The sequence below is a fragment of the Leptodactylus fuscus genome, chromosome 6, assembly GCF_031893055.1.
Source record: "Leptodactylus fuscus isolate aLepFus1 chromosome 6, aLepFus1.hap2, whole genome shotgun sequence".
In the NCBI taxonomy this organism is placed as follows: Eukaryota; Metazoa; Chordata; class Amphibia; order Anura; family Leptodactylidae; genus Leptodactylus; species Leptodactylus fuscus.
Genome location: NC_134270.1, coordinates 161760476 through 161777544, shown reverse-complemented (window position 1 = coordinate 161777544; position 17069 = coordinate 161760476). Strand labels below are relative to the sequence as shown.

The window sequence follows — 17069 nt, the reverse complement described above, 5'->3', positions numbered from 1 at the left end:
CTAAGGAGAGTATTATACTGTGTGCGGTCACTGAGGAGAGTATTATACTGTGTGTGGTCCGTAAGGAGAGTATTATACTGTGTGTGGTCACTAAGGAGAGTATTATACTGTGTGTGGTCACTAAGGAGAGTATTATACTGTGTGTGGTCACTGAGGAGAGTATTATACTGTGTGCGGTCACTAAGGAGAGTATTATACTGTGTGTGGTCCGTAAGGAGAGTATTATACTGTGTGCGGTCACTAAGGAGAGTATTATACTGTGTGCGGTCACTGAGGAGAGTATTATACTGTGTGTGGTCACTGAGGAGAGTATTATACTGTGTGTGGTCACTGAGGAGAGTATTATACTGTGTGTGGTCACTGAGGAGAGTATTATACTGTGTGTGGTCCGTAAGGAGAGTATTATACTGTGTGCGGTCACTATGGAGAGTATTATACTGTGTGTGGTCACTGAGGAGAGTATTATACTGTGTGTGGTCACTAAGGAGAGTATTATACTGTGTGTGGTCACTGAGGAGAGTATTATACTGTGTGTGGTCACTGAGGAGAGTATTATACTGTGTGCGGTCACTATGGAGAGTATTATACTGTGTGCGGTCACTAAGGAGAGTATTATACTGTGTGTGGTCACTAAGGAGAGTATTATACTGTGTGTGGTCACTGAGGAGAGTATTATACTGTGTGCGGTCACTATGGAGAGTATTATACTGTGTGCGGTCACTGAGGAGAGTATTATACTGTGTGTGGTCACTAAGGAGAGTATTATACTGTGTGTGGTCCGTAAGGAGAGTATTATACTGTGTGTGGTCACTGAGGAGAGTATTATACTGTGTGCGGTCACTAAGGAGAGTATTATACTGTGTGTGGTCCGTAAGGAGAGTATTATACTGTGTGTGGTCACTGAGGAGAGTATTATACTGTGTGTGGTCACTGAGGAGAGTATTATACTGTGTGTGGTCACTGAGGAGAGTATTATACTGTGTGTGGTCACTAAGGAGAGTATTATACTGTGTGCGGTCACTGAGGAGAGTATTATACTGTGTGTGGTCACTGAGGAGAGTATTATACTGTGTGTGGTCACTGAGGAGAGTATTATACTGTGTGCGGTCACTAAGGAGAGTATTATACTGTGTGTGGTCCGTAAGGAGAGTATTATACTGTGTGTGGTCACTGAGGAGAGTATTATACTGTGTGTGGTCACTGAGGAGAGTATTATACTGTGTGTGTGGTCACTGAGGAGAGTATTATACTGTGTGTGTGGGATACAAATGAGAGTATTATACTGTGTGTGGTCATTAAGGAGAGTATTATACAGTGTGGGGTCACTGAGGAGAGTATTATACTGTGTGTGGTCACTGAGGAGAGTATTATACTGTGTGCGGTCACTAAGGAGAGTATTATACTGTGTGTGGTCACTGAGGAGAGTATTATACTGTGTGTGGTCACTGAGGAGAGTATTATACTGTGTGTGGTCACTAAGGAGAGTATTATACTGTGTGTGGTCACTGAGGAGAGTATTATACTGTGTGTGGTCACTATGGAGAGTATTATACTGTGTGTGGTCACTGAGGAGAGTATTATACTGTGTGTGGTCACTGAGGAGAGTATTATACTGTGTGTGGTCACTGAGGAGAGTATTATACTGTGTGCGGTCACTATGGAGAGTATTATACTGTGTGTGGTCACTGAGGAGAGTATTATACTGTGTGTGGTCACTGAGGAGAGTATTATACTGTGTGTGGTCACTGAGGAGAGTATTATACTGTGTGTGGTCACTGAGGAGAGTATTATACTGTGTGTGTGGTCACTGAGGAGAGTATTATACTGTGTGTGTGGGATACAAATGAGAGTATTATACTGTGTGTGGTCATTAAGGAGAGTATTATACTGTGTGCGGTCACTAAGGAGAGTATTATACTGTGTGCGGTCACTAAGGGGTGATAATACTGTGTGGGGTATTAAGGGGGCATTATACTCTGTGAGTAGAACTCCCCCCACAATACAGACTACCTCCCCCCAGGTATATTGCTCCCCCTTTATAAAAACCTGCGTATACCTCTGCAGATCACACCTTATATGTACCTGCAGTTTCTGTGGATCTAAACCAAACAGCAGAGCTTTTTCTGTATCCTGACGTCCTACCTATAGGGGTTGTAATAATGCTGTCCTATAGCTGGTCCTTTAGTGGTCAGCTGATCACTCTATTACAGCTGGTGAGGGTTTCCTGGCTTAGCCTCTCCTTACATATACCGGTCTTCTGCAGTGAAGTGCTGGTTATAGCGTAAACTCTATGCTTTTTATTCCTGCGTTCCTTGTGTATCTCTAGTATTGCCTTGTTCTGTTGCTTGTTCTTGTCCAGCCCTTGTTTCTGAGTCTTGCAGTCTTTGTTTTCTTACTGTTTGTATCTTCCTTGCCTTACTTCTGGGTTTCAGTCTGCTCTGCCTGGGTATATTGTCTCTGTGCTAGTATTGTCTGTATTAGGGTTAGCATTGCAGATTTGGGTTTCCATTAGGGATATCTCTAGGGACGGTGAGGGTCATGGTCCGTGTGCTTATCCTTCTTTATCATAGTCTATTGGTTCCGTAATCTGTCACTGCCATCATATATTTAGCTTCATTATGTGGTTCATGTCATCTATTGGTGAGTTCCCATTTTGTTGTATTACCTGTAGTGTTGATACAGTTGTAAGTCATGGGGGTATCTGAGCACCAGGAGATACTAATAGTACCTGAGAAAGGTAACTATTATAAGTGAAGTCCAATATCTAGTGTATCATTAACAGAGAGGGGCAACCTACCCAAGATTCGTTTTGGGTTCTGATAGTTTGGGTCCCTGATTCATTTAGAGTCAAACAAGTTTCGGTAGATCCAGAAATTACATTACCACTTATACTAGCTTCCCTCACCTCTTTTGGACCTCCTTGCAGCCTCATTGTGACCCCGGGCCATCAGCAGACACCATGAGGAGGCCCAAAAGAAGTGAGAGAAAATGAGTATGAATGTTTCTTATTTTTTTGTCACCTCCTCTGGGCCTTCTTAGCAGTGCAAACACAGTATATGTAATTTTTCAGGGTACTCTGGGTTGCTGCACAGTTCCCTTGTCCTAATGGGGCAGCAGGCCGATCATGCACCCTGACACTCCATTCATTCCCTATGGGAGCACCAGAGCTGCCATAGAAAATTATCGAAGTGGCAGGACAAGGAGGTGAATGGGTGGACCCCCACCAATCGTGAAGTTCTCCCCTACCTTACCGTTGAGGGATATCCTCTTAATTTGGTCAAACCCCTGTAATGGTGCTTAGAAATGGAGGCTATTCTTTCATCTTTCTTCCCTGGGATGCGGCTGCAGCCTCGGTGCTCGGATTTTCTTGCTCAGACGTTCTCTCCCCAGTGACCGAGGCTTGGCCTGTATCAGTCCATGTAATCCAAGTGATGAGCTCAAGCACAGCCTGTTCTGCACAGAGATGTCTGCTCCGTGGTAAACCGCAGCTTGTGAACTGTGACATTCTGTGTATTTAACAGATTAAGCTTTGTGTGTTTTACGCTCTTGTCTCTGAATCCATCTGAACCATATTTGTCCCTCTCAGATGAAAACTGCAGCTGAATAAATCTCTGCAAATTGTTCTACTGAAGGAGTAAAATGGAAATTGCTTTGATTTTTGCACCTTTAGTTTGACAGGTGACAAGTACTGTCTTCATTTTCGGCTGAGATACACCTTCCTCCTGACAGATGACACAAACTATTTTGGTCCTGGGCTGATGTACACCTATCTAGTGACAGGTGACACAGACTATCATGAGCTCCGGTTTATCTCATCCCCTGCTATGTGACATTCACTATCCTTAACCTTCAGTTCTTAGCACTTCCTTGTACAAGAATATGTGATCATTATGGCGGTCCTCCGGAGACCAACCCTGCATATAGGTGGACGTCCTGCCAGTAGACCCCTCCATGGACTACAAGCCTCACAAATCAGTATGTCTTTGGCGTATGGGAGGAAATCCACACAAACACGGGGAGAACATACAAACTCCTTGCAGATCTTGTCCTTGACAGGATTCGAACCCAGGACTCCAGCACTAAACTTTGAGCCACCGTACTGCCCCCACTTTCTGCTTATACCTATAGGGAAACCACCAGTGTTTCTGCAGATATAATTGACATGCTGCGATTTCCAAAACCGCAATGGTCCATGAAATTGCAACGTGTATGCTGCGCATATTATTCCACAATATGTGGATGGAATTTGCTAGAATCCCATTCACTTTGCAGTGACTGTAAAACATTGCAGCTTTTGCTGTGGCTCTTCCACCATGTCCAAACTGCAGCGGTCATGTTCCCCAGCCTTAGTGTGCATTTACACGTTCAGGTTTTTGCATGCATTTTATGAAGCCAAAACCGGGAGTCATCCGAAGGAATGAAGAGACTAGAATCCGAGATTTACAGTTTCTCTCCATCAGAATCCATTCCTGCACCAACAAAGCCTGAAAGGTGCAAATGCGCCCTTATGTTGTAGATGACATCACCCCTCTAATTAATATGCATTTATGCTAATTCCTCTGTAGGTAATGGGTGTAAGAATCTACATAGCATGTACCAATATGTCTTAGGTCCTGGTCAAGATGCCAGAAGTCACATATGGCAGCCGGCTGAAGGAGCCTTGTGCAGCAATAACCTGCCATCACACAGCTGCTTTCTTCCCCTCCGCTCTCTGGGTTGGATTTCCAGCCGGCTCCTTCTGGGCTCCATTAATAGAATCTAAATCTCTTTGTATTGTTCTGTTTCTCCATCACTCAAAGGTCAGATTACTCTAAACCCTTCTCTCTGTAAGTGCATTTATTTTAATGTCAAACTTGAATAATTTCTTTGTGCCTTAAAAGGACAAAATGATTAGAAGTTTTATTGGTAAAAACCACCGAGATGTAAGGAAGGAGGAAGTCACCAGAGACGCAAAGAAAAGACAGATACAAAGTGTCCTGCTTTCTTTATCCGAAGGGGCTTTATACCCTCGCTTCCTTCTCAATTCTTCTGAATAATATAGCCTTCATATTTCCATCTAGCGTCTTCTCCATCATTGCAATTTCTAAAGAATTTTGCTTTTTTTAGCATATATTTTGGAAGAGAATTTAATATAAGACACTGTCTTATTTTCGGGGAAACAGGGTAGTAACCCTTTACTGTCACCACAGCATCATATACAGTAAGTAGTCCAAGCAAACGCTTTGGTGTCATCATCTGAAAATGAGTCTGTGTGTAGTGTACAGTACAGCTTCTGCTGCATCCTCAGTAAATGATTTTAGGCTGGGCACTGACTATTCCCTGCTTTTCAGAGAGAAAGCCCAGAATGGGCAGTAGCATTCTTAACAGTATAAGAAGTCTTGATACAGACTCCAACTAGTAAGGAAGTCTGTGCCGCTCCATCCTGAGTGATTATTCTTTTCTCTATGTCCTTGACATTGAGCAGAGCAGCATGGAGAGGTAAATTGCTTTTCCCACAGTTTTTGGAGACTGTATCAGGATGTATACCTTTTAGGCTCTACTGTCAGCTTTATTGCAAACTTATGTGCTCCCCTCTGGAGCACTCGTCTCTTCTCTGCACCTCTGATGCGCACAGTGGGACAGATTTTGTAAGTTTTATTAACTTAGATCGAACAGTCAAACGGAAAAATTAAGAAAAAAAGCCCAATCTCAGCCTAAATGGCGTTTTTTGTAATATATTTGTGCTAGAAAACAGACATAAATATACTCATAACTATCATCTAGTGATTCATATTATTCAGTGCTTCATTGAAAAACTTTTGACTGCCTGCAGCGACCTCTAGAGGGAGCTCAGTACATAGGAATTTATACAGCTGCCATAGAAGACGATAGGAGTTAATGGTGGCTGCTTGAAAGCTATTTCATTCTGTCAGGACGAAAAATAAGTTCGGTGTCAGGCCCTCTTTCCTGCATGGGCCCCATAGCAAATGTGTGGTCTCCCTACATAGAAGGCTATTCTACTGCTATTTGATAAATATGGCATATTGATAGTCTAAGTCAGGGGTCCTCAAACTTTTTAAACAGTGGGCCGGAGGCAGAGCAGGTCGCACAGAAATCAGGAGCGGTGCCCTCCAATAGGTGAAGTGAAGTGCGCTCCATGGCCTGGCCCGAGCTCCCCAGGAGCTTCATTATAAATGCACGCCTGCCGGCATTGTCGGCGGGGCCAGACAGAAGTGCTTGGCGGGCCGCATGTGGCCCTCGGGCCGCAGTTTGAATACCCCTGGTCTAAGTAATCTAGTCTTTTGACAACTTATTAGTCCAAAAAAATTTGGCCAAACTTTTTTTGGCAAACGGTGTTGCATCTTAAGTGAAGCCACACCCATTTGTACAAATCATATAGTGTCGAAAGCACTTGATATGATTCAAGGCATATTAGCCCCTCCCCCCACACCCACCTTGTTTTATGTATGAACAAGATGTCAAACTCCCATAGATTTGGATTGCGAGTCTGACTGGATGAACTTTGTCCTTTTTCAGTCTTGCTCACTGTTTTTCAAAAAAGTGAGGAAGGGATCAAAATGGCCTGAGGACGCCCAACAGATTTACCATAACACACACCAGAAAACTGATGCGAGTTATACCTGTCGTCTACACCAGTTCATGACCGGCATAGATTTTTATTCTGGTGCGTGGCCCCTCCAATGGGTATTACACTATTACTCTACTGTGCACATCAGAGGAGCAGAGAAGAGGACAGCGCTCCATAGGGGAGCACATAACTTCAAAACAATGCAGTATTGAATAACATTACACTACATGAAGACTCTTTTCTAACTAGAGGTAGCAAAACACTTTTTACCATGGTTCCTTAGGCATTTCTATAGAATCCATAAAACATGGGCTCACCAGGTCACCGAATGTGAGAATATTCTTTTCAGCTACTTTCCTCTGGTTCCAATGTTTCCCCCAAGTTGCACAGCCAGGTAGCTCAGAAGCTGTCCGCATCTAGACAAATTCTGCAAAATTCCTGAGATCTCCCTGTATCCGCTCCGAACCCAATAATAGTGTTTAATAAGAGCAGAAACCTACCTGAGCGGCAACAAACTGAGCAAGCAATGCAGAGATATTATTGTTATAACTATGCAGATCAGTCTGCAAGTGCGCTGGGGAAAGACTGGATTAGCCATAAAAAGATCATTATCTCTGCATCGTATTATCCATCTGTATATTTCTGCTTGTATTAAAGGTCCCTTCCTAACACTAGTTTTGGTTTAGGAGGTATTTTGGACCGGATAGACTCCCTTTAATAACTGTGAAGAGCCCTCTGGTACTGCTTTACCCGATCATAGAAAGAACTGTGCAGCCATACAGGTCCTACTAGCTGCACAGTCCTCTCTACACTTATCTTCATGATCCCTACTGTGAGCCAGGACAATGCTCCAGCCTATACAGTAAATAACTGGAAACAGGTATACAGCATTAACTCTTTCTGCAGGGATCTTACTGTAAGCTAGCCATTACATTGACTGTTCTAGAGATCTATCCAATAACAGAATAGTACAGTGAATATAACAAGTTTTCTAATGTATCTCCACTTATTAGGCCGCTCACCTCCTCATCCTCACTCAGACTGTTTATTTATACAGAATCTGTCTCCATACTCAGCTTGTGCATAGAAGTCTATGGAGAGGAGGAAGAGGCTTATGCTGGTTAGTTGATTGCTTTATTGTCTCATTATCTGCAATAGCAGAGCCTTATCTTACAATGTAGCAGTATCAGAAGAGCTCCCACACAGTGTAGCAGATTGTATCTTTCTCAGCAGCCTCCTCCTCCCCTTTCCATAGACTTCTGTGTAAGAAATACTCAACCTGATAAGTGGAGAAGGAAACAGATTTCTTTAGTACGACATATTACAAAGTTTCAAGATGTTTTATGACGGGAGGTGTACTTTAGCTCAGGATTCCATAATAGGGGGTGTGATTAATCCAGATAACCCCTTACATGTCATTGCTGCATTGGTCTTTTGATCTGCTCACATTGCTTCATTTATGTCTATGGGATGGAGAAAAAGCGATTATTTCACACGACCCTGTAAGAGGTCACCAGTCCTATTCATAAAACCGCCAACCAGTTACGGGTCAGCCCATGGCGCCAGCACCTTTCGTAGCTCCTGGGTGATGAGAATCCACCATCTGCAGCAGTATGGATAGCAGAGGACAGGACTCGCTGGTTGGGTAGACGTGTCACATGACTCTTTCCAGCCTCATATTCTGGGCTTGTTCGCTGGAAGCAAAGCCGTGAGGAGATGTTCCCCCTAAGCTTTCCTTGGAGACGTCTTCAGTTTCTTGCACGTTACGAGAACAAATTTTCCTTGAACAAAAAAGTGCAGATGTCGGTACAGGAAAAAGATAAATATTCATCCACAATCTGGGCTGCGTGTTAAACACAAGGAGCCGCACGGCTCGCCATGAATAAATGATGCTGCTGCAAAATAAAGTCTGTTTGCTTGTTAAAATGAGTTCTGTGGATCTGACCTCTAGTTGACACCAGAAAATGATGCGGTTCCCCGAGGCCTGTACACAGGTACCTGATACGATACATTATACATTCTGGAGGAACCCGGAGCCATAGCGTGAATACTAACATGTCTGCCTCGTTACATTGTTACACGAGGAGGCGGCTTCCATAAATAGCAGACGTAACGACTGAGATGATAACACACAATATGTCACCTCCCCAGTCCCTCCAGGCTCCGCGTTGTCTGATAAATCAGCGTTTCCACCGATCGCAACCGCAGCGTTGACACAACAAATGTTACACGAGGAGGAAAATAAAGGTTTCTTTAGATTAAAGATACACCAGAGCCGCATTGTTACTCTGTGATCACAGCAGACGCTTTACAGCCTATGCTGCAAATGGCTGAAAGCTGCTGTAACAGTTGGGAACAAGCTAGGCTGTATCCTGCTATACACGTAGGTGTTGTACTCTATACAATCTCCGTATCCACCTCTGATCTTCATGTGAGGGGTTACTTTTACATATGATACTGAATTCATTTGCTTCTCCTTACCTTTATGTATCAGGATATACACCAATCACATTCTAAGCTGCATCGACAGTTCTGCAGATTACTTGTTAGCGCTCAGGCTCCATGACCTTAGTGTTCCAGAATGTTCTCTAATAAGGTGCATTGTGTGATGTAGATTATAGATCAGGTGCAACTGTATATCATAGTGTGCAGTACAAAGTATATACATGAAGTTAATCCCTTAATCCAGACAGCTTGATATGTAGTAAGGTTATAGCGTACCTCCAGTTATAAAACAACTTTCCATAAATGAATAGTATAAGTGAATATAAGAAACTTTGTAATACATCTTATTAAAGAAATCTGTTTCCTTATCCATTTATCAGTTTCTTCAGAATTCTATGGAGAGGGGAGGGGGGAGGAGGTGCTGGAAATAGCTGCTAAGGAGTGGGTGAAGGAGCTCTTCTGACACTGCTCTGTCTTTGAGATATGACTCTAGTACTGCATAGCATGAGGCAATAAATCAGATAACAGCCTCCTCCTCACCCTCCCCTCTCCATAGACTTCTGTGTGAGGCTAAAGATGGATATGGAAACTATAGAGATAGAATTAAACAGATAGAGTGATGATAAGGAGGTAGGGGGCTACCTAATACTACACATTTGTAACAAACCTATTTCCTGGATTATGAGGTTCACATCTGTGTTCGGTTTTCCATTCAGGGTGTGCACCTGGGGTCCCCTGAATGGAAACCTATACGCATTAAAAAGCGGTTACCTGGGAAACCAAAGACCCCATAGACTATCATGGGGTCCGTAGTTTCCGCATGAATCATGTGGAGAGAAAAGTGCTGCTTGCATGCAGACACCGAGCGGAAACTACACGTACCCCATTATAATCTATGGGGTCCATGTGGTTTCTTAGCTAACCACATTTTAATGCATATAGGTTTCCATTCGGGGGATCCCCATATGAACACAGATGTGAACCTCATAATCCAGCAAATAGGTTTGTTACAAATGTGTATCTATGTAAGCAACACACAGGAACCTCTAGTCCTGGTCACCAGGCTTCTAACTACCCTGATACATTGTACCAAATATCCAGACTAGGTCTGCCTGGGTTTTCAGCCTCTGTAACCAGGAACATGTTCATTCACACCAATATGGTGAGCAAACTCAATGTTTATTACGATGCTGCAGATCTTCAGAAGGTTGGACATTGGCCCTTTCATGTGAATTTCCACATTTACACCCCTTCATTTTAAGAATCCATTTCTCAAAGTATGAAGATCTATAAAACCAAGCTCCAAATCCCCTGCAGAGACAAAGCAACAGGATGAAATTCTGGCTACCTGTAGCCACCACTAGGGGGAGCAGAGAAGTAAACGACACACATTAGGATACTGAACTACATAATAACATTGTATACAGCAAACTCCCCCTAGTGGTCACTGCAGTTAGGCAGAAGTTTGTACTTTGGGGGGATTTGTAGCTTTGTGAATCAGCACTAGGAGTATAAAACCCGATTGTAAGCCTGGACCAATCTTATATAAGTCCAGTAACCTTGAGGACAAGTATCCTACCTGGAGAGGATGAATGACAAGAGGATACAGAACATCCTGATTTTATTCATCACCCAAAATTATCTTTTTATTTTATAGATTTTTTATTTTTCATTATTACTAAATTCTTGTCACAGGCCCGGTTTGTGTCCATTATTAGGCAGGTGTCATTGATGTGAGAGCGTCCAATCACCGAGTTCATTATTTAATCCAGTGGCCGCCATCTTTGTTTCCGAGGTTGAGCTAAAACCGAACTTCAGCCAAATCGCTGCTTCCCATCGCTTCAAATCCAATGTAAATATTCTGCGCTTCTCTACGAAGTCACACGTCCGGACGGTCTGACCGCCACCATAAAGAATAACAGTTCAACATCGAGAAGGAAAGATTTCGTGTTTTTGTGGTTTTTGTTTGTTTTTTGTTTTTTTAATTTTTTTACTTTTTTTTTTTTTTAATTTATCAGCTCAAGGAAGCTAAAACACAGACAGAAACCAACAAGACGGGAGCTAGTATAGAAAATAAAACTGATTGACGTCAGTGTGATTGATGCTTTGTGGAGTCCTTATAGGGGGGGTGGGGGAGGGGTTAGGTGACCTTCCTATTCTCACGTGAGTTCCAATATCACTGTCAAAAGTATGAGCACCAAAATTAATCTTGGGTGGCTGTACATGGAGACAGAACCTGCGGGAACAAGAAGGCAAATGTTAGAGCTCAGGGTGAAATAATGGAACCAAGGGAAGAAAAACTGGTGCAAAGGTAAAGGAGGAGCGAAGTGACAACCATTCCCTGCATTAGACTACAGCTACATGGTGTCATATGGCAGCAATGACGCACTATTACATCACAACTAATAGACAATATGGCTGCGGATTGTGCAGCGTGTCACAGTGTCACACATCCAAAGACTGAACTTCTTACTAATCTAATCCTTGTGATGTGACTTTGGTTGTGTTACAATGTAAGATGTATCAGCCTGAAGTCCATGGATTGATTCATCTGATATATTGTAACAGAACCATCAGCAGGGCGAGGTAATCCAGGGAACATTTATACAGTTTACAGTACATTCGTTAAATCGGAAGAAAGTTTCCTTACATGACTTTTGGATATGGGATGTCCCTCACTCCTTCCTAAAACCACCAAAACTACGGTAAATAATGACTTTGGAATAAATGCACAAAACACTTTATTTTGGGTGTCAAAATGGCCATGCCCCCCCCTCTACTCACAGTACTTGTCCATAGACGAGTATTATCAGGAGGGGAGGGGGTGTTCCTCCCCGCTCACAATGTACAGCGCGATAGGTGCTACTGTGAAGAAGGACGTTTCTGACTGACTGTCAGGAACGCCCGTCTGACTGTAAAGCGCTACAGTACCGGGACCGAAAGCTCTTTACCCGGGGCACGGATCGGGAAAGCCGACAGTGTGCTGAATTCAGTGCACTGTCGGCTTTCCAGCAGTATATAGAACTGCCTGTGCCCCGGACCATGAAAGGTCCTCTTTAGGTGTTATCTCTGCTCCTTATACTGAGGACCCAGCAGAAGCTGTACTGTATTCTACTAAGTGTGCACAACTAATAGAGTCTCACAAGAATGCCGGTCACAGACCAATGCGTTTTGAATACCAGGGGTGCTGTTACAAGCAGAGAGACTCTAAAAAACATCCAGTTTTTGGAAGTCCAATAGAAATCCATGGAAAGAGCTGCATTTACAAAGCCATGTCCCCATCCAAATGGCGGCAGGATGAAGGTCGCCAACCCTGTTCTCAGGAAAGGTTAAAGTACCAGAGGTAAGACCCGCAGCTATGATATCTATGACATGTCCTGATGGCCAAAGAAATCTTTAAGGCTCCTTTGATGAAAAGCTATTTTTTTCCACCGATTTTGCTACATTTTTTGGAACCAAACACAGGAATAGCTACAAAAGGAACGGAAACATAAAGGAAGTTCTTATACTGCTTCCTTCTACTCAATCCACACCTGGCTTTGGCTCAAAAAACTGCTGTAAAATCTGCTGCAACGTGGGGCTTCAACCTAAAAAAAAGCTTTTTCTGAAACATGGGGGCATAGCCTAAAAAGTTATGTCCGATTTCAATAAGAAATCTCGGTCCGAACAGTAATATGGACTATTCTGGGCCACAAAAACAGAGACTGTCCATTCCTTGTCGTCATAACAGCAGCACAATCTGGGGTATTTCTGCCCCTGTGTGCTGGTAGAACAAGCGGGATTTGTAATCAGCAATTAATTAATATGGATGACTAGGCCCTATAAGAGGGCACAGAGGCGACTCCCCGTGTATTTTTTTCAGTCCTGTGTTGGTGGGACAGGTGGGGAGGACTTTGTGTCCTCCTTGACCGGGAATATCTCTTGGTAAGTAGCTTTCTAAAGGGTGCTACGAGGATTAGACCTGCTGTTTCAGCTCCAGTTCAGCAGTGGGACCTTGGGACGGTCCTTTCAGGGCTCTGCGACTCCCCATTCGAGCCTTTAGAAGTGGATCTAAGGTTCTTGACTCATAAAACGACCTTTCTTCTGGCCATCACCTCGGCCAAAATGGTGGGGGTCATCTGAAGAGCCTTACACCTCTTTCTTTGAAGATAGGGTGCTGCTGCGTTTTCTGCCGCTCTTTAGGCCTAAGGTGCCTTCTCTACCAAATTTTAATCAAATTATTTCTTTGCCGGTGCTCCTTCCTTCTCCCTCCTCTCCTGAGGAGATAAGACTGCATTCCCTTGACCTGGGTAGATGTCTGCGCATTTACCTGGAACGTACGAGATCTTTTCGGGGATTACTTGACATCTCCCCACATTGTGCTGCTGGTATGGCGACAGGGAATGGTAGATTATGTAGATAATCTGTTTTCCCTTAGTCCTAACAGCAGCACAAGGCATCCATCCCTATTATACTTTTTACTCTTGTATTAACACGCGGGGGGAAGTCTCTGTCCCCTCTTATATGGCCTAGTCGTATTAATTAATTGCTGATTAAAAATTCCACCTGTCCTACCAGCACACGGGGCAGGAATACCCCACATTGTGCTGCTGTTATGACTAAGGGAAAAGAGATTATCTACATAATCCACCATTTTTTAGTACTGCCCTGATCTATGCAGGCTCTATAGTATCCAGCCTGTGTATCACAGCTGAAGGATTGTTACAGTTTCTATAGGTAATGCTACTTATCCAGCATTTGCTACAATTTCATCCTATCCATACACTGCCTAGTTATAGGGGGTCTCTCGGAGAACTCATGGTCAGTGGTGGGGGGGTTTGTGCTGATGTCAGCCTTTCATCGCCATCATGAATGTACATGAGAATCTTCTTTTCTAAGGCCAGGTGTGCAGGCAGGATCTAGCGGAGAACAATCCATTCATCCTGTACGCCTCCAGCATATAATTGACGTAGCGAAGTCCTCACAAATTATCTTTCTGTCATGAAGATTTTAATCGCTGTAATTTTCCTAAAGTTTCTCAGAAGCAGAATTAAGAAGAAAATTGCTGGAGTGATCAGCAGGAGTAAGGATGTGAATGCAACTCCGGGAAAGTAGAAATAAAGTTTATTGAAGAGAAGGCAGATGGGGTCACATTGTAACACCAGAAGAGTCCCAGTTCTGGGGGGCCACTTGTATATCCCATATAACTGTGGCCCCCATGAGCCAGAACATCCAGCTCACAATAATCCTCATTTCTAAGGCCACGGAGAAGCCCTTTAAGGCCACCATATAATATACAGTGCATGTTAAATAACCCACCACTAGAGGCAGAATGCACAACAGCCATGCTCTAGTGATTCGGATCCAGGTCTTGGAGCCTCCGGGGGCCTAAAACCCCCTCCATGGTATAACAAGGCACCAGTGTTATACATAGCACATGCTAAATGGGGACACCGTTACATATTTTGCACAGGAATCTATAGGGTTCAGATTACGCATATGGACACCATCACAGTCTTCTTCTTCTACTACAAGGTGCAAGACATCATGCAACTGTAATCTTGTGCAAGTCATACATACCGTACCTAAGTGCATGCTATCACCGAGCCCTGACCCTATATCATCTATAATAACCTGTAATAATATCATGCAGCATGCCACCACCAGTGAGTGAGACACAGGGAGGAGCAGGGTCAGGTGTTAGTATGAAGGAAGGAGAGCACTGGGTGCACAGGAGACCTGGGACTGGTTCTATGTGGACGGGAAAGGAGAACAATGTCTGGGGTAACACAGGGGAAGGGAAAGAGCTGGCGCAAGAATTCTACCCCTGCACCCCTCCATAGGTGCACATACCACCTCACTATTGTAAACTTTGCAGAGATAGTTTGCAACAATGTATCTGCATATAAGACTGTGAACTAAACACCCTGGAATCCACGCAGGAGCTGTCTGACCCACCTGGCGCCCTGACATGTCCATGACCTTCTCCATTCATTACTATGGCATGCTCAGCTATGTCTATAACTCCTTAGAAGTGAATAGAGAGAGCGCAGCCAGGTGGAGACCAGGAGCCAAATGTCTAAAATCGGAATGCGTCTTTATGTTAGTAATGAGGAGCTCTTAGATGTTTGTCCTGCTGGGTGTTACATGTGCGTTGCTGCTGTGTATTTCCCTTCCTATCTTGTGATATCAGTGTCGGCCCTCACACCGGACTCTAGGACATAAATTGTGGATATTAAGTGCGCTGCCGCCTTTTGATATCATCTCCTCCGTCCCGCATTCACTACTTTACTCGGGTTCTTATCTTCTAAGCGATTTATCTTTAGGAGCCGCCGTCTATTTTTGCTCCTGTTGCTAATGGAGACAGTCGTTAATTTATTTCTGGGAAAAAAACCAAAGCTCCAGTACAGAAGCGGCGGAGATCTATTTTAGTCTCGTTGCTGGTAGACTTTCTGCTTTAGGTCTTAACTCACCATTTGAATCCTCTGTTCCCCTCGGAATATTGGGATTTTCTGTGAGGAAACAGACATTTGTTAGAGATGGTTACAGATGGACTGTGCCCTCCACGAATACAATGTATCACCCCGCCGCATTCTGCTGCACTGTCTATACAACATAGCTTCTTATAAACACATGGCCCTGGGGGTGTGATGGCTATTTATACAAGGCCCCTGACCAATGCTGGTTCACGTCACCCCCTTCATTGTTAGGAGGTATTGACTGAATCTTCACCCCTTGTACAACATGAAGATGATGCAACCCTATATACTAGCTTGTCTCTCATCTGTTACCGAATGATAACCAGGGGCCCCTCTCTACAGGGCCCAAGACTGCCCTCCCTGTAATGGGACCTGATACAGTATTTGGATGGCAGGTGACCGAATTCTTTAGATGGCCCTTCCGCTTCAAAATCATTATGCTCATTCCACTACAGTTATTCCTCTTGACTCCCTCACGTGCGTGCATGCTCAGTTTGGCCGAGTGTGCATGTACTTTCAATAGAGACAAGATAGCAGCAGCCAGACACCTACAATGGCTTATTTCCTGATCCATCCACTGACATCTCTTGGGAGAGGGTCTGGGGGTCCCCATACACATCAGTAAGTTGGCCACTGAAGTCTTGGCTGACTTTTCTCTCATGTGTTTGTTTCTGCCAGGGTTTGCAGTGTCCACCATACCCCAAACTGTGCTCCAGTACCGCACTCTCTAATAGACTCATTCATTGATTGTACTTTGTCTATCAGTGTTGGTGGATTCGACTCCTGAGTCTGTTTCCAGGTACAGGTATCATATTTGTCTAGGTTCAGACTATGTGGTTGCATCTGACACTATTCGTCCTGGTTAGAGATGAGCGAACACTAAAATGTTCGAGGTTCGAAATTCGATTCGAACAGCCGCTCAATGTTCGTGTGTTCGAACGGGTTTCGAACCCCATTATAGTCTATGGGGAACAGATACTCGTTAAGGGGGAAACCCAAATCCGTGTCTGGAGGGTCACCAAGTCCACTATGACACCCCAGGAAATGATGCCAACACCTCTGGAATGACACTGGGACAGCAGGGGAAGCATGTCTGGGGGCATCTAACACACCAAAGACCCTCTATTACCCCAACATCACAGCCTAACAACTACACACTTTACACACTCAATACCACCTCTCTGACAGTAGGAAAACACCTTGAAACATGTGTATTTAGCACTTGCAGTGAGGAGAGCTTGTCACCAGCAGTGAATTTGGCCCTTGTAGTAAGTTGAGGTTGGCACCAACATTTGTTTTGAAAATCAGGGTGGATTGAGCCTCTAACCAGCAGAGTTTGGGCAAATTCATGGTGGAGGGAGCCTCTAAACACCCCAGTTTGGGCAAATTCATGGTGGAGGGAGCCTCTAAAAACCCCAGTTTGGACCAATTCATGGTGGAGGGAGCCTCTAACCAGCCCAGTTTGGGCAAATTCATGGTGGAGGGAGCCTCTAAAAAACCCAGTTTGGACCAATTCATGGTGGAGGGAGCCTCTAACCAGCCCAGTTTGGGCAAATTCATGGTGGAGGGAGCCTCTAACCAGCCCAGTTTGGACCAAT

At 44.1% G+C, this 17069-nt stretch overlaps 1 protein-coding gene across 3 annotated transcripts in view; it reads right to left on the bottom strand.

Annotated features, from left to right (window-relative positions):
* Window positions 1–10998: 10998 nt before the first annotated feature.
* The window catches only part of IGSF21 (immunoglobin superfamily member 21), a 421781-nt gene continuing 415710 nt past the window's right edge, over window positions 10999–17069 (bottom strand). For 2 of the 3 annotated variants that reach the window (XM_075277850.1, XM_075277851.1), the window contains exons 9-10: window positions 15466–15504; window positions 10999–11249 (exon numbers count right to left, since the gene is read on the bottom strand). In XM_075277850.1, the coding sequence (XP_075133951.1) occupies window positions 11173–11249; window positions 15466–15504 (116 nt within the window). In that variant the 3' untranslated portion in view covers window positions 10999–11172. The remainder of the gene's footprint in view (window positions 11250–15465; window positions 15505–17069) is intronic. The other variant, XM_075277852.1, reaches the window with a different exon arrangement.